The 23,193-nt window shown below is 37.7% G+C and overlaps 3 protein-coding genes and 1 long non-coding RNA gene across 4 annotated transcripts; all 4 read right to left on the reverse strand.

Moving 5' to 3' along the window:
- Nucleotides 1-5,393: 5,393 nt before the first annotated feature.
- LOC136971222 (piggyBac transposable element-derived protein 4-like) lies at nt 5,394-7,070 on the reverse strand. The gene has a single exon (XM_067265695.1). The coding sequence runs from the start codon at nt 7,068-7,070 to the stop codon at nt 5,394-5,396; it is 1,677 nt and encodes a 558-aa protein (XP_067121796.1).
- A 1,951-nt stretch (nt 7,071-9,021) lies between these two features.
- Nucleotides 9,022-9,972, reverse strand: LOC136971223 (uncharacterized). Its single transcript, XM_067265696.1, has one exon. The coding sequence runs from the start codon at nt 9,970-9,972 to the stop codon at nt 9,022-9,024; it is 951 nt and encodes a 316-aa protein (XP_067121797.1).
- A 28-nt stretch (nt 9,973-10,000) lies between these two features.
- On the reverse strand, nt 10,001-19,581 carry LOC136971226 (uncharacterized). Its single transcript, XR_010880121.1, has 2 exons — nt 19,528-19,581; nt 10,001-10,678 (listed from the first exon to the last, which is right to left on the reverse strand). It is a non-coding gene; the product is annotated as an uncharacterized lncRNA (long non-coding RNA).
- Nucleotides 19,582-22,020: 2,439 nt separating this feature from the next.
- On the reverse strand, nt 22,021-22,785 carry LOC136971224 (uncharacterized). The gene has a single exon (XM_067265697.1). The coding sequence runs from the start codon at nt 22,783-22,785 to the stop codon at nt 22,021-22,023; it is 765 nt and encodes a 254-aa protein (XP_067121798.1).
- Between the last annotated feature and the right edge of the window lie 408 nt (nt 22,786-23,193).

Genomic DNA, 23,193 nt, shown 5'->3' on the forward strand with positions numbered 1-23,193 from the left:
AAAGGGCCAGAAAAAGAAAAGGGAAGAGAACCAACTAAAGTTAAAAAAATGGTGGGACAAATGGAAAAAAAAAGAGAAACGCCTATTCGAAAGAGTAAGCGTAAAAACAGTAGCGAGAGAGCTTTAAAAGTTAAAAAACATTTATTAGACGATGACACAGAGTTAACGGATCAACAAGCCATAGATATAATAGAATCAGGATTAGTTAAGATAGGAGGTGTTTCTCTCGATGAGTCAGATACACCATTGGGGAGAGCTTACCGAGAATGAAAAAAAAAATAGATAATGGATAGTAGACGAATATTAAACATTAGATTTATTAATATATCTGGTCTTTGAGATATCTGTAAGGAAGATTTATTTACTTAATTTAATGCGTACTAGGAATATTGACATACTCGGGATTCAGGATACAAATGTGCGTAATATTTATGATGTCAGGAAATTACAAAAAACATTTGTTAATTATAATATATATGCATCCTTTGCGATTCGCCATGGTACGGGAGTATTGTTACTAATAAAAAAAAATATTAAAGTTCAGGACTTTTTTACTGATAGTGGAGGTCGACTGGTAGGCTGTAGATATTGATATTGGAAATAATTTTTATCGTTTTATTAATAATTATGCACCTACTCGAGTTTTTTAAACGTAAAGAGTTTTTTAAGGTTAGGTTAGGTTAGTTGAGGTTTATTGACACAAGGGCCACATAGGCCAAGCTGCGCCACAACTTACGGTATATATATGTACATAAATAACAATAAAAATGAACAAAACAAAAAACAAAACCAATAACAAAAATATACAACAGTTAAACTGTGTATAACAACAACATGTATATGGATATAAATAAATAAATAATTAAATTTCTTTATAAATATTTGTAACTTTTAGAAAGTTCAATAATTTATCAACATTTGGCCTCTGGCCCAAAATCTCTTTAAAACTTGCATTTCCAAAATGCTGCCTACGAATCCGTTCAGAGGCGATGCAATTGCTCAGTATGTGCTTAACACTTACATTACAGTTGCAATACTGACATACAGGCTGGTCATCACCCTTCAAAAGGTATTGATGAGTCAGTCGAGTATGTCCAATTCTCAAACGAGTAAGAATGACCTCAGATCTCCTGTCATAAGGTTTCTTCTGTGTCCAATTTTCTATCACAGGTTTGATCTCGTGTAGTTTATTGTGGACTTGTGCGTTCCACACATTTTGCCATCTCTCCTCTAGTCGTTTTTTAACAACTAGCTTCAAGTCACCTCCTTCAATATGCATTGTATGCTGAGAAGGACTTGCTGACTTTGCAGCTGCGTCAGCTTCTTCATTTCCTCTTATACCTACATGGCCTGGGACCCAACAAAATTTTATAGAAAAATTCCTCGCAAAAAGATGGCAAATCAGCTTACGAATTTTAATCACTATGGAGTGAGAACTAGGTTCATACGAGATCAAAGCCTGAAGTGCACTAACTGAGTCAGTGTAAATCATGCAGCAACGATGACCTTTCCTATTTATATACTTTAAGGCTAAATAAATAGCCTGCAACTCCGCAGTAAAAATGGAGGAATTTGGTGCGATTTGTTCTGCCACAATTTCATTCTGACAGACAAAGGCTGACCCAACATAATCTTCCGATTTAGACCCATCAGTGTATATAGAAATTAAATTCCTGTCACGATGTCGAATTTCAGCAAAGTACTGTCTATACATGTAATCTGGGGTGGATTCCTTAGGAAATTGCTTTAAGCTTAAATCAACGTTTATCACAGAAATTGACCAAGGTGATATATTATCGACCTCGACCTGCGAGATGTTGCTTGTGTCCAGGTCAATCGTGCTGCTTACATTCTTCATTCTTATGTCAAATGTAGGGACACTACTTGGGCGAGCTGCAAATAATCTCCTCAGCTGACTATCTGAACAATCAGCTAAAAGTTTATTTTGAGATCTCTGTTTAATGTAATAAAAAAGAGACAACTGTTCTCTCCTAAGAGATAGTGGAGGCTCATGAGCATCCACATACAAACTTTGTACAGGAGAAGTTCGAAATGCACCAGTGCACAAACGCAATGCTTGATGGTGGATTGGATCCAGCATCCGAAGAGTAGATTCACGTGTAGAGCCATACACAACGCATCCATAGTCCAGCTTAGAGCGAACAAGGGCCCTATAAATCCTGAGCATAGAACATTTGTCTGCTCCCCAGGATGAGCAGCACAATACCTTTAACAGGTTTAAAGCTTTTAAACATCTACTCTTCAAATTGCGCAAGTGTGGTAAGAACGTCAATTTATGGTCAAACACGACACCCAAAAATTTTGCTTCGTTGACCATTGGGATTTTAACCCCATTTAGGTGAATTTCAGGATCCAGGTGCAAACCACGCCTTCGGCAAAAGTGGATGCACGAGGTCTTCTCTACGTTAAAACTGAAACCATTGGTCTTGGACCAATTGTCTATTCGATTTAAGGAGGTTTGCAGTTGTCTCTCAATAAAACCCATGTTACTAGACTGACAGGAGATCTGAAAGTCATCCACATACAGAGAGTGTTTCACACTGGGAGGAAGACAGTTAGTTATACTGTTAATTTTTATTAGGAACAGAGTCACACTCAGAATAGAACCTTGAGGAACACCCTCTTCTTGTGTGAAAGGCCTAGACAAAGTGTTGCCCATCCTGACTTGAAATCTTCGATTCTGTAGGAAGTTTTTTATAAAAATTGGCAAATTACCTCGCAATCCGAATTTGTGCAGATCACTGAGTACCCCATATCGCCAGCAGCGATCATAGGCCTTCTCTATATCAAAAAACACAGACACTAAGTGCTGTCGTCTAACGAACGCTTCGCGAATGGATGTTTCAAGATTTGGTAAATTATCTGTTGTACTTCTGTTCCTACGAAATCCACTCTGATGTGGTGAAAAGTAGTTCTTTTCCTCTAAGAGGAACATCAGGCGTCTGTTTACCATTCTCTCGAAAAGTTTGCAAAGACAACTAGTCAGAGAAATTGGTCTATAATTAGAGGGATTCTTGTGGTCTTTACCTGGCTTGGGTATGGGAATGATGATAGATAGCCTCCAAGAGTCTGGAAAAGTATGTTCTGTCCATATTCTGTTGAACAGATTCAGAAGGTTACTGAGGGAATTATCTGACAGATTTTTAATCATGCTGTAGTGGATTTTATCCGGGCCTACAGCAGTATTCCCCGAGCGAGAGATTGCTGTACATAGTTCTATTCTGCTGAATGGCACATTATATTCCTCATTAGATGGGGAGTGGAAGTTTAGATATTGTTTTTCAGTCAGGACTTTATAAGCCTGAAAATCCCTTGTATACATAATATTGCTGGATGAAGACGAAAATGTTTCACCCAACAAATCAGCAATACCTTTTATATCACTGATTATTGTGCCATTACTTTCCAGCATGGACAGAGAGTGAGAAGCATATTTTCCATTGATTTTATGGATTTTATCCCAGACTGCTTTTGAGCTGGTGGAAGATGTTATGCTAGAAACATACTTCCTCCAGGAATCCCTTTGGCTTTGCCTTCTTATTTTTCTGGCATTAGCCTTTGCTTTCTTAAAAGCAACCAAATTGTTAGCAGTGGGGTATCTTCTGAAAATCCCCCATGCTTTCTTTTGCTTTTTAAATGCTGCCTCACAATTCTGATCCCACCATGGTTTCAAATGTTTTGGATATCTGGTTGACGTTTTCCCCATTGTTTTTTCGGCTGCCTGAATAATACTCGATGTGACAACTTCTACTGCATCATTGATGTCAGCAGTATTGACCATTTCCTAAGTGACGTTAGCCAAAGAGGAAAAAGCAGGCCAATCTGCCGTTTCAAGTTTCCAGCGTGGTGGACGGGCTGTTTCACAGCTTTCTCTGCCTTGGTATTTTAGAAATATTGAAAGTGGTCACTGGAAAGTGGATTAGATCCAACCTCCCATATAAACGCTGAAAACAGATTTGGGGTTGCTAATGATAGATCAATGGCAGTAAATGTTCTTGTTGGAGCGTGGAAGTATGTCACTTCTCCAGTATTAAATAGATATAGTTGGTGATTACCTATGAATCTTTCAATGGCTCTGCCTCGACGGTTGATATCGTGACTGCCCCACATTGGATTGTGACCATTGAAATCACCGAGTAAAAGGAAAGGAGTTGGCAGCTGTTCAACCAATGCATCCAATTCATCCTCATTGACTCTGACATCTGGTGGCAAGTATATGGAACAAACTGTGACAGTGACGCCCATAGATATTCTGACTGCCACAGCTTGCAGCTCTGTTGTTATTTGTACCGGAAAAGACGGGATGCGGTTTGAAACCAGTACAGCCACACCTCCACTAACGCGGGTGTGGCTGTCGTCATCTTTACGGTAAAGATCGAATCCTTTTAAAGAAATTCTTTCTCCAGGTTTTAGATGTGTTTCCTGAAGTGCCACGCAGAGAGATGAGGTAGAGTATGTCAGGTGTTTAACCCGTTGACGACATCTGTCCAGGGCCTCAAGCCACGTGTGTGACGTAGAACCGTTGACGTCATACGTCCTGAGGCTCTGGTCATAAACTTTATTTAATTTGCATAAAGCCGTGCGGTAGGATACCGTGTATTAAACGATTTATTCAATCTTCTTTCGTTGGAATCTCATTAAGGTTACGTTTTTTGAATGATTTTTTTGCTTTATTTCAATTAATTACCGATTTTATGGTCCCCTGTCGCGTATCAAATTGTTAAACTGCAATTCCGGTTCGTTTATTACATTTATTACCGCTAAATCGGTCCCCACTGTTTACAGAGCTAAAAATAACTCTTAAGAATGTTCAAACGGTCATTCAAGGACACTAGCTGAGACAGGAGTTGTGGCAGGCGATAAGCGTTGCGCCACGCGACGCGTGACGCGCGCGGCGCGTGTGTCATGCTTGTCAAACTTTTTGTACGTGATAATATTACCGCTAAATCGGCCCTTAGTGTTTACAGAGCTATAATTAACTTTAACACGTGTACACAACGTCTTTCAAGGACAGTAGCTGTGACAGAAACAATTATTTTATTGTGGCGCGCGCTGAGTAACGCGTGACGCGCGTGTCAAAGTTTTTTTTACGTAATAATATTGAAAACATTGTTTTTTGAGACCATATAAAATATTTTGAAATTGTACTTTTAACAATTATTTCTGTGTATAAAAATTTAAGTTCGAAAAATAATTTTAAAAAATTGTTTGTTAACATACTTTATTTTTTATTTATTCATTTATTTATAATGCAAAAAATAAAGAAATAAGAAAAAAGATACAAAATATATACAATATTATTTTTAAATACAATACAAAATTATTTATTATATAAAATAGTAAAAAAATAAGAAAAAAACATACAAATACAACTAAAATACAAGTTTTGTATGATAAATCTCCATACACGGAGTTACACATAGCGCAACATCACACTTCTTGCACTCATATCGGGTTTGAACGCGTTTTCTGGGGTTAATTTTTGAATTTCCACAAACGTGGCATCTTCTGTATGGTTTTTTGCTTTTTTCCGTGGGTGGTATAAGAGAGAGAAAATGTTTTTCTAGTTTTAGTCTCTTTGGATTTTCATATTTACTCGGACGTCCACTTTTTGTATGACAGTAATCATATGAAGGAGTGTATTTATCGACAATTTGCTGTATAAGTTCGAGTCTGAATTCTGAAAAATGTCTATATTTGTTTGGATGTTTATCTGTATATAAGATGTAAGAATTATAAGTGCATATGTCTAAAAAATGAAAAAATAACTTTTTATACCATTTGACGGTTTTCCTGGGTGTTTGGTTATAACTCAGGACCGTGTCAAGGTTATCAACTGCTCCCATATTTCCATTGTATTTTAGTACTGTAAGTGGTTTTGTGGTACTTGTAGACGTTGAAGTTGATGCCTCAGTTTCCATTTTATGTGGGAGAAAGTTTGTTAGCATTCTCACCTCTCTCCTATCCACCCATCGTTCATATAACATACTATCCGTATGGAAAACGGACACTTCTCCTCGGACTAATTTTTTTCTATCGTTTGGCAAATTCTTCCTGTTTTGCCGGACAGTTCCGCATGATTGAATTCCTTCTATTTTTAATCGTTCTATTAGTGCAGGAGAAGTGTAATAATTATCAATATATAATTTATGGTTTCTGCCGTAATAATCCTCCAGGAGCGTAAGTACTACACTTCCAGAATGTCCAAAAGCTTTATATGTATCAGCAATTTCTGTAGTTTTACCAGTATATACGATTATATCCAAAACAAATTTTGTTTTGCAATCAGCTAAAATATACAATTTTATACCGAAACGGGAACGTTTTGAAGGAATATATTGTTTAAACGAAAGTCGTCCCTTCCAAAGAAAAAGCGATTCGTCTATACATACATTTTCATATGGATAGAAATATGACTTCCAGGAGGCTTTTAGATTTTGGAGTATGTTTCCGAATTTAGAAAGTCTATTTGCTGGATCTATTGTTAAATTGTTTACAAAATGGAGCATTCTAAGCAGAAGCTCAAACCTACTTCTGGACATAGTGTCGGAAAAAAACGGCGTTGAAATTTTTGGATCACTACTCCAGTAGTCACGAATAGCATTTTTCTTAACACTCCCCATTAGCATGCATAGTCCAAAAAATATCATTAGTTCTGTAGTTGTTGTTTGTTTCCAAGAATCTTGTATATTAGGAGATAGTAAATTTTTTGCACTGACCTGTTCAAAATAACGATTCGTTTCGTCTGTAATTATGCAGATGTTTTCTTCAGTAAATAACAGTTCGAATATATCAAGTTCAGAATGTCGATCCGTAATTACTCGTATTCCAGATTTGTTCCCCTGGAAGGGAAAGGAAGGAGGAGAAAACTCCGCATCTTCACTCCAGTTATACCCAGCGATTGCGCTTGTGCCTGGTAGGCCAATGTCTGCTTCATCTTCTAATGATGAATCTTCAGATGATGTAGGGATATATATGTCTCCCTCATCTGATTCGGAATCAAAAAGATATTCCTCGATCTCTTCGGAAGTTTGCATTCTACTCGCCATTTTCTGTTTGAGTCAAAACGTAGAACACATGTAGAAAGACAGATGACGTGACAGTGGTCTTATACAGGTTGGCAATAAATGTAACCGTTTTAACCAATAATATTCGAAATAGAAACGCCATATGTTTTACTTTGGATCTGCTGAACATATGTCAACCTAAGGAGTAAACACGATCATTATTTAGATCGGTTTATTGTTATAATTTGTTTATTATAGCAGTATCTGTTATAAACTATAAATCGATCTAGAATTATGATCGTGTTTATTCCTTAGGTTACCATCTGTTTTTGTTATATACTTCTATATATTGATAACTTATAATTGGTTTATTACCGCAGTATCTGTTATAAGTTATCAATATATCCAAGAATATAACAAAAACATATGTTTTTTCACATAACCTATAAAGAATGGATTTCGAAAAATTTGTCCAGGTACCAATTTGAAATGAAGCGAACAGACATACAGTCTATACCTGCAGTCACGTGTTTTCAACTTTCTGACCTTGATAGCAGCTGCTGGTCGAAGTTCGTGGGACGTTGTCATATACTGAACACCCCGGGAACTCGAGAATCTATCGGGGTGAGCACAAGTAACCGTAATTACTCAAATATAACGAGATTTTCGATCATTAAAACAATATGTAAATGTTTATTTGCCAAAACAAGCATTCTTAAAAAATTTTTTAAATACGTTTTTTTATTTGCCGAGATTATTTAACGCAAAGGCATGTGTTTACTTTCAAAGAAAACAAACGCACGTGTCTTGCGTCCCGGGGTTGAAAGTTTATAATTACTTCCTGACTCAACGGGGGAGTGGTGGGGTAACTAGGTCATGTTAAGTCCATTAACGAGTTTTAAACGTATTTTTGCTTCGAGAAGTATATGTTAAACACACTATAAATATTTTTTAAACGAATATTACAATATTCAAATATAATTAGCGATGAATTAATTTTTTCCAGAGAATAGGCAACATCCGGAAGTCATGAGTAAATTTTTCGACTGGAAGTTTCTGATATGTAATCTTCTGGTCTAAATAAAGTCAAATAACATGAAAACTAGTAAAATTACAGCAATAATATGAAGAAAATAGCTATTTCTCAACGTTTGTTTAGGTCTGACTCCGCTCACGTGACTTTGAAAGACATTGGTTCTTCGCGGGAAAATCCTGAATAGACGGTTCTGAGAGAACGCTCATTGGTTAATATAGATTCAATCATGATAGAAATGACTAATTAGAGAGTAAAAGGCGTATAAACAAGAAATTTAAAGCCAATTAACGGCAAGAAAGTCTCCCATAGACTTAATATAGGAAGGTGGTTTCCCGGGAATATTTGACTAGAGATGAACTGATTTGTTGGTGTACAGTCAGACAACCTGAACAAAAGCCAATCCAAGTAATTTTATTGCGAACATTTATTAAATCTTACATATTTGGAAATAATAAAAAATAAGTATCGCTTGTCACAGCGGGGAGCCGCCGCCATGACAGCGCGTGTAACTTGACACTCCCCTGTCATAAATCACAACTTTGAACGTAAACATCTGGCCTTCTACTGCAGCTAGAATAACGCGGTTTGTTTTGATAGACGTAAAAACACTTCAAGTTTGTAATCAGTATGTTAAACAATACAATTTTTTAAATTAATTTTTTTTAAATGAAAATACGTCGAACTTTTGACTTTTTAAAAAACTTTTTCTTGTCAATTATATAAAAAAATACGATAATCAGAGAGACTGAAGTGTTTGTAAACAAAATAAAAAGAGAGCGCGTGTCTAACGCAAAAATTACGAAAAATATGGCAATTTTAAATTATTTTACAAAAAATCCGAGCTTCAAGGCGTGTGTTTTTTCTCATTTTTTTTCAAAAATCTAGTCGTCATCGGGTTAACGTCAGAGAAGTTGTTGCGGAAACCACGACAGTTCCATTGGATTATTTTATAATCCATTATGTGTTTGAGGTAGCATTCTTTGCGAGGGTATCCCTCTTTAATTTAACAGGGGGTCTCTCTTTTGGAGGTGACTTTGGTTTCGTAACCTCCGTATTAGGCTCTTCGTCAGGTATGTCAGAAAACTCACTCACAGATTGAGCTTCTGATTTTTTTGAAACTTTAGAGAAAGCTGCTTTCACTCTTTGTTTGTTAAGTGGGTTCTTACTGGCTTTTTTAGAACCCACATTTCTGGTTGTTACCCCTGATTTACTTACAGAGGTTTTAGTCTTTGTGATCTCCTTTTCTTCTGATTGTGTAGATGGGATCAATAAGCATCTTGCATGGCGTGTAAAAGATTCGCTTGGGAATACAGAAATATCTGTTTGAACCCCACGTGTCGTAGTAGATTTCAACACGGCAGCAAATGTCTTTTGTTGCATAGGTGCACTTGGAGTGACCATGCGACGAGCCTCTGGATATGATATGTTTTTCTCAGTTTTTACCCGTTGGATTTCTTTTTCTCTTTGCCATGCAGGGCATTTCCGGGAGTAGGATGGATGGGCATCTTTGCAGTTCACACAATGTGGAGTACTTTTACATTCAGTACTGTCGTGACCTTCAGTTCCACACTGTGCACATAAGCTTTTGCCTCGGCAAGACGTCTGAGAATGTCCAAATCGCTGGCATTTAAAGCAACGCAGCGGATTTGGAATATACAAACGAACTGCACAGCGCAGATACCCGGCTGTAACAAAGGATGGCAATGCAGGGTTGTTGAACGTGAGGATTAAATGTTTTGTGGGTATCAACTTGCCGTCTCGGCGGATCGAAATGCGTCGAACGGAAGTGACACCTTGGTCTGAGAGGCCGATCTGAATGTCTGATTCCTCTTCAGACATTAAGTCAAACTCAGATATCACACCTCGTGATGAGTTCAAACTTACGTGTGGTGTGACCGAAATTGCCATGTCTCCAAGAGTCTTCATTGACAAGAGCTTTACTGTTTGTTGAGGAGAGGCTGTTTCTACTAGTAGATCCCCTGACCTCAATTTTTGCGTTTTTTTTAAATGCCCGATGGTTGATTCAAATAGCTTTTGAATCAAAAAAGGAGAACACTTAGCAAGGGGTTTTTCTCCAGTTGCATGTACTATTAAGTAAGCGGGTTGGCTGGAGGTCTGGTTCTTTGTCGCTTGTTTGTTGTTTTTAGGATCCATATTTAAGAATTAATATTCAGCTCCTAGTGACCCCACCCACCATGGAGTCCAACAAGGGGATGCCGTCACATGGGAGACTCCCATAGACCGTCACACCAGGGTTTCCCAGGAGCTATACCCTCACAATGCAGTCAAGAAGAGCACATCTTGTCTGACGTGTCTGCCCGGTCTGCATCGATCAGTTGACTCCAAGCCGAGGTCAACAATGACTCAACGACCAGCTGATTGACTCAAACGGAGCCTGATTTGAGCCTCCCGTTTATCCGAAGCAGGGGCCAAAGCAGTGTGTTGGGGACGGTATGTTGCCCCTCAACTACCAGGATCCCCCTTTTTGGCATACGGGACACCACGCACGGCAAACACGTGGGTGGGCGTTCAGATCCCAGCGATGGTAAAGAAGAGTTTCTAAACCATCTCTGGGAGGTCCCCTCACCACGGACAGGAACCCACATCGAGGGGTCTTGCAAATCGTATTGACATTTTAGGGATACAAGATACAAATATAGTAGATTTTTTAGAATTAAGATCTTTAAGAAAAATTTTTGTCGAATATAATATTTATAGTTCGTTTGCAGTGCGTAGAAGCACTGGTGTACTGCTATTAATACATATAAATATAAAAGTACAAGATTTTAAAACTGATAGCAAAAGAAGAGTAGTTGCTGTAGACATAAAAATAGCAAACTATCAGATAAGAGTTATTAATATATATGCACCTCCGAATACCACTGAAAGGAAAGAGTTTTATAAAAATTTTATTGAATTTTTAACTGGCGGTAGAGACATTATTCTTATGGATGATTTTAACAATATTTTATCAGTTTTAGATAAAAACGGGAGTTTACAACCCGATAGTTCACGGGGTATTTTATCTAAGATTATACAAGATTTTAATTTATTTGATACTTACCGTTTAATTTATCCATCGTATTTTAATTTTACTTGGCAAGGGAAGGAAATTAAAGTACGCCTGGATCGCGTCTACGTCTCTGAAAAATTAAATGATATTTTAAGTATACACACATATGAATTAAAACATGATAAAAGAAAAATATCAGATCATAAAATGGTAGATGTAAATATATGCTTACTAAATAAAATAAGAGTACAAAATAGAATAAAAATAACAAAAGAAATATTAGGAAATGAAGATTTTGTTAAACAAACAAAACGTATGTTAGATAATAATAAAGAAAATATTAATTGGGACAGATAGATAAGTCTAAAAAAAAAGATCTTAAAGTTAGTTGAGAAAACATGGAAAAGTATTAAAAAGAGAAGATTCAATTATTTGAAAAAGTTGCAGAGAGAATTAACAAAGAATATAATACAAGAAAATTATAATGAGATAAGTAGACTAGAAAGAGAAATTAGTAATGAAATAGAGGAACGTAATAAGGAGAGTTATGTGAACCATAAAATTGAAAAATATAGTATTAAGAGACAAGCAGAAAAACATTTATTCTCAAAGAAAATATTACTAAAAAAAAGTCTAGAAATTAATAAATTAAAAATTAATGATAATATAATAACAGATATAAATGATATACTTACTCAGTTTGTTGATTTTTACTCTGAATTATTCCATGATACAGCTACAGATGTGTCCTACTGGGAGATGATAGAAATATGTATTAAACCTGTAAAAGAAAAAGATAATGATATTATAAATAAAGAAATTAGTAAGCAGGAAATTAGTGACACGATCCAGGATCTACATACGCGAAACGCTCCGGGGAGGGATTCGTTAAATGCAGAATTTTATCGTTTTTTCGGGAATGATTTTACTAATTTATTTTATACATTATACAATTTTAGTGATTTTAGCAGCCTTTTTGGTATGGGGAAAATGGTTTTATTAAATAAAAAGAATACAGTGGATAAAAGTGTCAGCGATTTTAGACCTATAACTCTTTTAAATTTAGACTACAAAATATATAGTTTTATTATAGCTCGGCGACTAGAGAATATATTTAGTAATAATATCGTGAAAACACAAAGCGGCAGTATAAAAGGTAGAACTATACATAATAACCTTTTTTGCATGAAAACAATATGTGACCTATATATAAATTGTAACCGGCCGCTTTCCATCCTCTCAGTTGACGTCAGTAAAGCTTTCGATACTGTTAATAGAACTATCTTGTGGAAAAAACTTGATATATATGGTTTAAATAAAAACGAGATTAACTGTGTAAAAAGATTATATACGTTACCTTATACATCTATATACTTAAATGGCCATATGTCCGAAAACATTGCCTGTAACATAGGGGTAAGACAAGGGTGCCCATCTTCGATGATATTATTTACAATTTATATTAATGTTTTACTTGAGAATATCCAAAATGATAAATTAATTGATGCTGTATATATACCAGGTAGATGTGAAAAGATTAAGTTCATAGTCCATGCAGACGACATTAGTTTTTTTGTTTTAAATGATTTTAGCCTGGAATGAATTTTTAAACATTTACAAGTTTTTAGCTTTTTAACTGGCATGAAAATAAATAAAAATAAATCTAAACTGTTGTCTATAGTAGGAAACATGGGAAATAATATAGATGATATTGAAAAAGTTCAAGATATTAATATATTAAGCATATGGTTCAGTCGAAATTCACATATAAACAACTTGAATGAAATTAAAAAGAGAATCAACGAAGCAATACAGGAATGGAAACAAATCTGGTTGTACTTACCTAAAAGGGTTACAATTGCAAACAAAGTTCTAATATCCAAGATAATATATATTTTATATTATATAAATTTAAATGCAAGTAAAGCCAAATCTATTGAAAAAATGATTTTCTCTTATATTTGGGCAAGTACCTTTGAACCATTGAGTAGAAAGATTATGAAAAATGACGTCAACTTAAGAGGGTGGGGAGTTAAGGATATCAAGTCTCTAGAAGTCTCTTTACAACAATTTTTAACAATCTTTTAAAGAATATACACCCCGTTTTTTATATTTTACAATATATTTTAGGACCCGTCTCTAAGAAAATTTCTAATAATAGTGGTATGTTTCCGTTTCTTTAAAGTAACAAAAAATCTTTTAGGAGGTGGAGAAAACTCATTGCACAAGTTTTAAACGATAAACCAGAAATTATAAACAACGATAGCATAAGGCCTATAGAAATTTATAAGATTATCTTTAAGCAACATGTAAATATAAACATGCAGACAAGTCAAACAAATTGGAATTTAGTCTGGAAAAATATACGAGTTACCTGCCGAGAGGTCGAAATATCCTGGCGAATCCTTAACAACATAGTTATTACAAAAGAATATCTAATGAGATTCAATCGAAATAATAATGCTAATTGTCCACGATGCGGACAGATAGAAACTATAAAACATATTTTCTTTGAATGTGATATCGCTAGATCAACTTGGAAATGGCTTGCAAATATATGTAAAATTCCGATTAATTGAAAAATTGTAAGATATAACATTGGTTATTGTGTAAATAGGCAAAGTAATTACTTCTTGGCCTGGATGATCGCGTTAATCAAGCGATCACTGTGGAAAGCGAGATGTTTTTTGATTTTTGAAAATAAGTGGTGTAATGCGTCATTATTGGTATGTAAAATCAAACAAGAAGCAACTTACAAAAGATACGGTATTAAGAGTAAGCGGTCTTAATGTTTTATTTTGTGATGATTGGTAACAGTTTTATATTTGTTTGTTTATACTTTATACATTTATATTTTTTTACATTCCCGTTTTTGGGTTTTATATTATTGTTTATAAGGTTTACATTCTATATTATATTCTTTGGTGTTATTTTGTTTATTTTAAAAATTTATCTTTGTCTAAAAAAGTATAAATTAAAATTATTGTTAATCATCGATACTTACCTTTTGTTATATAAGTTTATGTATTTGGAAACTTCTACTGATGTTTCTGAAAAGAAAAATAGTTATGATTAATAATTTATATACAATTATATACTTACCTTAACCCCTTCGTACCCGCAATCGAACTGAGTTCGATCGGTTTACATAGCGTTACACAGAAAATGGTGTTTTAGACCCTCGGAGAAAAAAAATCGGCGAAAAAAAAATGTTTTTTTGGACTTTCGGATGTATTTTCAGACCCCAAATTTTTTGAAAAATTTTTTCCCGCGCGAAAAAATTTTATTGCGATTTTAATTAACCCTTAATGACGGGCAATTAATGCTTAATTGTTTTTTTATGGGATTTTTTTATAGAACTTTATTTATCCTTCTAAACTTCTAGCGCACCGATTTTACTTCGGTAAAGTTATTTAAAGCTATTTTCTGATGTGAAAAACAACACCCAATAGTTTTTTAATTTTTTTAATTAATAGATTTTTTTATAATTACGTTTAATTAAGTCGGGGGGTCGGAAATTTCAATAAAAATCGTAATTAAAAAAAAAAGTTTTGAAATATCCAGCCATCTAGTATTCACCCTACTTTTTACCCTTCTCCTCCCGAGAGTTTCATGAGAATGTCCCGCGAAACACGACACCAGCTGTTCTCAAGGTCATCCAGCTGTGTAAACAATGACTCATCAGTGTCAAGTTTCGCGCTAAGGCGAGAAAAAGGAAATTGTACTTTGAAGTGTTTTCTTCAAAATTAACACATTTCTTTCGTTTTTTTTTCGTTTTTAATATTTTTTAATGTAATTAAACATAATTAATTCAAAAATTTAAAAAAAAAACGCAGCGGAAGGGGTTAATGAATTATTTTAAAAGTTTACAAATTATTGATAAATTATATTTTTGTGTTAATACCCAAAGTTATGCTATATTGCATTTACTGTAATTTAGTAGTTAAATTGTTGGGGTAATGTTGATAAGCATTCTTATATTTATTTTATTTTTTATTTTTTGTGTTAATACTAATTTTGTAATTTTGTGAAATTTATATTGTAAATTAACAATTGTTTGTCGGGTTTGTTTATTTTGTAACTACTACTTGTCGCCTCATATTGTAAATAACCTTTGTGTGTATACTAAGTACAGGGAGTAATTTGTAAACAGTTAATAAGAAGTTTTTCTATTGTGTAAACGGTATACTCCCCCTTTTTCAAACTTTAATACCACTTAGTATCTGTTCTTATCAGCTTGATGCTTTGGCATTAAGCTGACCATCCTCTTTCGCAAAAATTCGCCGACCGAACTCCAAGCCTCCCGCTCCCCGGGGGTAAGTATCTTTTTGGTTTTTCTGTCCTACCTCTTCTCACTTCCGCTGGAAGAGCGGCCTGCACAATTTAAACGCACTGTGTATTCGCTGCTTGACCAGCAAAACTGTCCTATCGCTTCGCCAACCCTAAGCGGGCGGACGCACTAGTTCACTTCTAGTAGTGGAAGTCCCGGAGCTCCCACTAACCTATACTTCCCCTTCCTGCCTCCTCTTGGTTGGTCGCCTCAGCGCCCCAGGGGGCCTTTCACCCACTTTTCAACTCTTACTATCTTCCTACCATTTGATCTATGGCTACCTCTGCCAGCCAGCCGAAGGCGATACTTCTTGTGCCGCTTCGCCCTCCGTATCATTGTCCTATTTGTCTCCCTGTATACAGAGACTATGTCAATCACGCAGGTCTCTCCCGCCACCTCCGCAGGATACATGGAGGCCACCTTGCCTTTGAGTGCCAAGCATGTGGTGTCCGCTCCTTGAAGTTGAAAAAGCTGAAGCTTCATCAAGCCAAGTCGGCTAGCTGCTTCAGCCAGCTCCCAGCCCTGTCACCCAACCACTCTGCACGAGACCCGAAGTTGCGTGGCAAGATCCCCAACAACGTCCGAGTATGTAGCAACCCTGACGATATCGATTCAGCTTCTCAAGACTCCGCTAACAGCGATTGCAACCAGTCTACCATCACCCCACCGTCCACAACCACACAAAGGACAAGGAGGCGCAGAAAACGTAACCCAACACACCAGCAGCCCGTCACCCAGGCCACTCCGCCAACGCCATCTCCACCTGATCCATGCAACGCCCAGACCACCCCTCCAGCCGCCGAGAACAGCCGCGACATGCCTCCGCTGGTGCGTCGCCCCAGACCATCGCTGTCTCCAGCTTCAACTGCTGATTCTAACCTCGGGGCCACCCCTAGCATTTCTCTCCCTACAGGTCTTACCACCTCAAGCCCACAGCCCACTGCTGCTATCCCAGCACCACTGATCAGCACAGACCCTCCGCCGCAGCCGACTGGCATCATCACCTGCCCTGTAGACTGTCGGACCAATGCCAGCCAACATCAGCCTTCCCTCTCAGACAGCCACCAATCAGCACCAACAACTAGCAGCACTCCACCGCCTTGGGTTACCGCCTGGTGTGAATAATTCAATTGTGCACTGGACTAAGACATGCTCCAGCCCATGCTAGATGACCTCATCCATCTTGCCCAACGCATGATGCCACAGCAGAGAAACGTACGCAACAACGGCCGACGTCGTAATCACCAGCACAGCCACCTACTCGACCATCGTCGCAACTCAAGCTATGCCGTAGAAGCCAGTAGAATCCAGCGCCTCTACCAATCCAACAGACGCAAGGCGTTCGACGAAATCGTCCGCGGCACTGAGTGCTTCTGCGACATCGGTAAGGCTGAACTAACCGAACATTTCTATAATACTTACAGCTCTGCACCGCCGCCCTCGGACTCACTGCTTCTACCACCAGCATTGCAACCATCCACGGAGAGCCCACTGTGTGATGCCTTCACACCATCAGAGGTAGCCGCTAGACTCAACAAGTGCCGCAACACCGCCCCTGGCCCGGATGGCATACGGTACTACATCTGGCGTCCTATGGATCCCCAAGGGCACATCCTGGCAGCACTCTTCAACGCAGTACAGTGTATTGGTTTCATCCTTCAGTGCTGGCAAGTCTCCACCACTATACTCCTCCATAAAAAGGGCGAGCTGCGTCACAACTTATGGTATATATATGTACATAAATAACAATAAAAATGAACAAACCGAAAAACAAAACACCAAAAACAAAAATACAGTCAAACCTGTTTTTATGCGCTCTTTTTATGTGCAATTTTTATTTGTGCAATTTGTTTAATGCGAATTTTTAATTTGTGCGGTATAGTTGGCGACTAGTCTCGTGAGATTCGTCATGTCTTACGTTGACTTATTATAGCTAAATAAACTTATTATAGCATAAATGCACTTATTATAGTAATACTATTGCGTGAATATGCGAAAAATGAAATAATTTACTTTTTAAGTCAACAAAACACCACCTGGACAAAAATATGTAAAACAGACAATAGACCAGACGATGCAGTCAAGTGCTGACATCTGTTGTCAATAAATTCTATTTCGTACGGTTTTGAGTTATTTTCTATGTGAGACTTTTTTTATGCGGTCCCTGTTGACCGCATAAAAAAAAATATTTTTTAATTGTGTCGCGAAAACTATTATTTACAGCCATTCATGAAGTTTCGTGAGATTTTTTTAATGCGTTTTTTTTAATGCGGTCCCTATCCCCCGCATAAAAACAGGTTTGACTGTATACAACAGTTAAACTGTGTATAACCACAAGATGTATATGGATATAAATAAATAAATAATTAAATTTCTTTATAAATATTTGTAACTTTTAGAAAGTTCAATAATTTATCAACATTTCGCCTCTGGCCCAAAATCTCGTTAAAACTTGCATTTCCAAAATGCTGCCGACGAATCCGTTCAGAAACGATGCAATTGCTCAGTATGTGCTTAACACTTACATAACAGTTGCAATACTGACATACAAGCTGGTCATCACCCTTCAAAAAGTATTGATGAGTCAGTCGAGTATGTCCAATTCTCAAACGAGTAAGAATGACCTCAGATCTCCTGTCATAAGGTTTCTTCTGTGTCCAATTTTCTATCACAGGTTTGATCTCGTGTAGTTTATTGTAGACTTGTGCGTTCCACACATTTTGCCATCTCTCCTCTAGTCGTTTTTTAACAACTAGCTTCAAGTCACCTCCTTCAATATGCATTGTATGCTGAGAAGAACTTGCTGACTTTGCAGCTGCGTCAGCTTCTTAATTCCCTCTTATACCTACATGGCCTGGGACCCAACAAAATTTTATAGAGAAATTCCTCGCAAAAAGATGGCAAATCAGCTTACGAATTTTAATCACTATGGAGTGAAAACTAGGTTCATACGAGATCAAAGCCTGAAGTGCACTAACTGAGTCAGTGTAAATCACGCAGCAACGATGACCTTTCCTATTTATATACTTTAGGGCTAAATAAATAGCCTGCAACTCCGCAGTAAAAATGAAAAAATTCAATGATATTTGTTCTGCCACGATTTCATCCTGGCAAACAAAGGCTAAGCCAACATAGTCATCCGATTTAGATCCATCGGTGTATATAGGAATTAAATTCCTGTCACGATGTTGAATTTCTGCGAAGTGCTGTCTATAAACGTAGTCTGGAGTGGTTTCTTTTAAAAACTGCTTTAAGCTTAAATCAACGTTTATCACAGGAATTGACCAAAGTAATATATTATCGACCTCGACCTGCAAAATGTTGCTTGTGTCCAGGTCAATCGTGCTGCTTACATTCTCCATTCTTATGTCAAATGTAGGGACACTACTTGGGCGAGCTGCAAATAATCTCCTCAGCTGACTATCTGAACAATCAGCTAAAAGTTTATTTTGAGATCTCTGTTTAATGTAATAAAAAAGAGACAACTGTTCTCTCCTAAGAGATAGTGGAGGCTCATGAGCATCCACATACAAACTTTGTACAGGAGAAGTTCGAAACGCACCAGTGCACAAACGCAATGCTTGATGGTGGATTGGATCCAGCATCCGAAGAGTAGATTCACGTGTAGAGCCATACACAACGCATCCATAGTCCAGCTTAGAGCGAACAAGGGCCCTATAAATCCTGAGCATAGAACATTTGTCTGCTCCCCAGGATGAGCAGCACAGTACCTTTAAAAGGTTCAGAGATTTTAAACATCTACTCTTCAAATTGCGCAAGTGTGATAAGAACGTCAGTTTATGGTCAAACACAACACCCAAAAACTTTGCCTCATTGACTATTGAAATTTTAACCCCATTTAGGTGAATTTCCGGGTCCAGGTGCAAACCACGCCTTCGGCAAAAGTGGATACAAAAGGTCTTCTCTGCATTAAAAGTGAAACCATTGATCTTAAACCAATTGTCTATGCAGTTTAGCGAGGTTTCCAGCTGTCTCTCGATGAAACCCATGTTACTAGACTGACAGGAGATCTGAAAGTCATCCACATACAGAGTGTGTTTCACACTGGGAGGAAAACACTTAGCTATGCTGTTAATTTTTACTAGGAACAGAGTCACACTCAAAATACAACCTTGAGGAACACCTTCTTCTTGTGTGAAAGGACTAGAAAAAGTGTTGCCCATCCTGACTTGAAATCTTTGATTCTGCAAAAAGTTTTTTATAAAAATTGGCAGATTACCCCGCAGTCCAAATTCATAAAGATCACAGAGTATTCCATATTGCCAGCAGCGATCATAAGCCTTCTCTATATCAAAAAACACAGACACTAAGTGCTGTCGTCTAATAAACGCTTTGCGTATAAATGTTTCAAGGTTTACTAAATTGTCTGTAATACTTCTGTTCCTACAAAATCCACTCTGATGTAGTGAAAAGTAGTTCTTTTCCTCTAGGAGGAACATCAGGCGTATATTGACCATTCTCTTGAAAAGTTTGCATAGACAACTAGTCAGAGAAATTGGTCTATAATTGGAGGGATTCTTGCAGTCTTTACCTGGTTTGGGTATGAGAATAATAATTGATAGCCTCCAAGAGTCAGGGAAAATACATTCTGTCCATATTCTGTTAAACAGATTCAAAAGATTACTGAGGGAATTGTCTGATAGATTTTTAATCATGCTGTAGTGGATTTTATCCGAGCCTACAGCAGTATTCCCGAGCAAGAGATTGCTGTACATAGTTCTATTCTGCTGAATGGCACATTATATTTCTCATTAGATGGGGAGTGGAAGTTTAGATATTGTTTTTCAGTTTGAACTTTATAAGCCTGAAAATCCTTTGCATACATAATATTGCTGGATGAAGACGAAAATGTTTCACCCAACAAATCAGCAAATACCAAAAAACAACATCAAAAATACCAAAAAAGCTCAATCTGTGAGTGAGTTTTCTAACATATCTGACGAAGAGCCTAATACGGAGGTTACGAAACCAAAGTCACCTCCAAAAGAGAGACCCCCTGTTAAATTAAAGAGGGATACCCTCGCAAAGAATGCTACCTCAAACACATAATGGATTATAAAATAATCCAATGGAACTGTCGTGGTTTCCGCAACAACTTCTCTGACGTTAAACACCTGACATACTCTACCTCATCTCTCTGCGTAGCACTCCAGGAAACACATCTAAAACCTGGAGAAAGAATTTCTTTAAAAGGATTCGATCTTTACCGTAAAGATGACGACAGCCACACCCGCGCCAGTGGAGGTGTGGCTGTACTGGTTTCAAACCGCATCCCGTCTTTCCGGTACAAATAACAACAGAGCTGCAAGCTGTGGCAGTCAGAATATCTATGGGCGTCACTGTCACAGTTTGTTCCATATACTTGCCACCAGATGTCAGAGTCAATAACGATGAATTGGATGCATTGGTTGAACAGCTGCCAACTCCTTTCCTTTTACTTGGTGATTTCAATGGTCACAATCCAATGTGGGGCAGTCACGATATCAACCGTCGAGGCAGAGCCATTGAAAGATTCATAGGTAATCACCAACTATATCTATTTAATACTGGAGAAGTGACATACTTCCACGCCCCAACAAGAACATTTACTGCCATTGATCTATCATTAGCAACCCCAAATCTGTTTTCAGTGTTTATATGGGAGGTTGGATCTAATCCACTTTCCAGTGACCACTTCCCAATATTTCTAAAATACCAAGGCAGAGAAAGCTGTGAAACAGCCCGTCCACCACGCTGGAAATTTGAAACGGCAGATTGGCCTACATTTTCCTCTTTGGCTAACATCACTGAAGAAATGGTCAATACTGCCGATATCAATGATGCAGTAGAAGTTGTCACATCGAGTATTATTCAGGCAGCCGAAAAAACAATGGGGAAAACGTCAACCAGATATCCAAAACATCCGAAACCATGGTGGGATCAGAATTGTGAGGTAGCATTTAAAAAACAAAAGAAAGCATGGGGGATCTTCAGAAGATACCCCACTGCTGAGAATTTGATAGCTTTTAAAAAAGCAAAGGCAAATGCCAGAAAAATAAGGAGGCAAAGCCAAAGGGATTCTTGGAGGAAGTATGTATCTAGCATAACATCTTCCACCAGCTCAAAAGCGGTCTGGGATAAAATCCATAAAATTAATGGAAAATATGCTTCTCACTCTCTGTCCATGCTGGAAAATAATGGCACAATAATCAGTGACATAAAAGGTATTGCTGATTGTTTGGGTGAAACATTTTCGTCCTCATCCAGCAATAGTATGTATACAAAGGATTTTCAGGCTTACAAAGTGCAATCTGAAAAACAATATCTAAACTTCCACTCTCCATCTAATGAGGAATATAATGTGCCATTCAGCAGAATAGAACTATGTACAGCAATCTCTCGCTCGGGAATACTGCTGTAGGCCCGGATAAAATCCACTACAGCATGATTAAAAATCTATCAGACAATTCCCTCAGTAATCTTCTGAATCTGTTTAACAGAATATGGACAGAACATACTTTTCCAGACTCTTGGAGGCTATCTATCATCATTCCCATACCCAAGCCAAATAAAGACCACAAGAATCCTTCTAATTATAGACCAATTTCTTTGACTAGTTGTCTCTGTAAACTTTTCGAAAGAATAATAAACAGACGCCTGATGTTTCTCTTAGAGGAACAGAACTACTTATCACCACATCAGAGTGGATTCTGTAGGAACAGAAGTACCACAGACAATTCACACAGTGTGGAGTACTTTTACATTCAGTACTGTCGTGACCTTCAGTTCCACACTGTGCACATAAGCTTTTGCCTCGGCAAGACGTCTGAGAATGTCCAAATCGCTGGCATTTAAAGCAACGCAGCGGATTTGGAATATACAAACGAACTGCACAGCGCAGATACCCGGCTGTAACAAAGGATGGCAATGCAGGGTTGTTGAACGTGAGGATTAAATGTTTTGTGGGTATCAACTTGCCGTCTCGGCGGATCGAAATGCGTCGAACGGAAGTGACACCTTGGTCTGAGAGGCCGATCTGAATGTCTGATTCCTCTTCAGACATTAAGTCAAACTCAGATATCACACCTCGTGATGAGTTCAAACTTACGTGTGGTGTGACCGAAATTGCCATGTCTCCAAGAGTCTTCATTGACAAGAGCTTTACTGTTTGTTGAGGAGAGGCTGTTTCTACTAGTAGATCCCCTGACCTCAATTTTTGCGTTTTTTTTAAATGCCCGATGGTTGATTCAAATAGCTTTTGAATCAAAAAAAGAGAACACTTAGCAAGGGGTTTTTCTCCAGTTGCATGTACTATTAAGTAAGCGGGTTGGCTGGAGGTCTGGTTCTTTGTCGCTTGTTTGTTGTTTTTAGCATCCATATTTAAAAATTAATATTCAGCTCCTAGTGACCCCACCCACCATGGAGTCCAACAAGGAAATGCGGTCACATGGGAGACTCCCATAGACCGTCACACCAGGGTTTCCCAAAAGCTATACCCTCACAATGCAGTCAAGAAGAGCACATCTTGTCTGACGTGTCTGCCCGGTCTGCATCGATCAGTTGACTCCAAGCCGAGGTCAACAATGACTCAACGACCAGCCGATTGACTCAAACGGAGCCTGATTTGAGCCTCCCGTTTATCCGAAGCAGGGGCCAAAGCAGTGTGTTGGGGACGGTATGTTGCCCCTCAACTACCAGGATCCCCCTTTCCGGCATACGGGACACCACGCACGGCAAACACGTGGGTGGGCGTTCAGATCCCAGCGATGGTAAAGAAGAGTTTCTA

Source organism: Centruroides vittatus, unplaced genomic scaffold (assembly GCF_030686945.1).
Source record: "Centruroides vittatus isolate TY-2023 unplaced genomic scaffold, ASM3068694v2 contig_237, whole genome shotgun sequence".
Classification (NCBI taxonomy): Eukaryota; Metazoa; Arthropoda; class Arachnida; order Scorpiones; family Buthidae; genus Centruroides; species Centruroides vittatus.

Bases quoted from the DNA above. Each gene is read 5' to 3' on its own strand.
- LOC136971222 (XM_067265695.1), bottom strand. From the start codon at position 7,070: ATGGCGAGTAGAATGCAAACTTCCGAAGAGATCGAGGAATATCTTTTT.
- LOC136971223 (XM_067265696.1), bottom strand. From the start codon at position 9,972: ATGGCAATTTCGGTCACACCACACGTAAGTTTGAACTCATCACGAGGT.
- LOC136971224 (XM_067265697.1), bottom strand. From the start codon at position 22,785: ATGGATGCTAAAAACAACAAACAAGCGACAAAGAACCAGACCTCCAGC.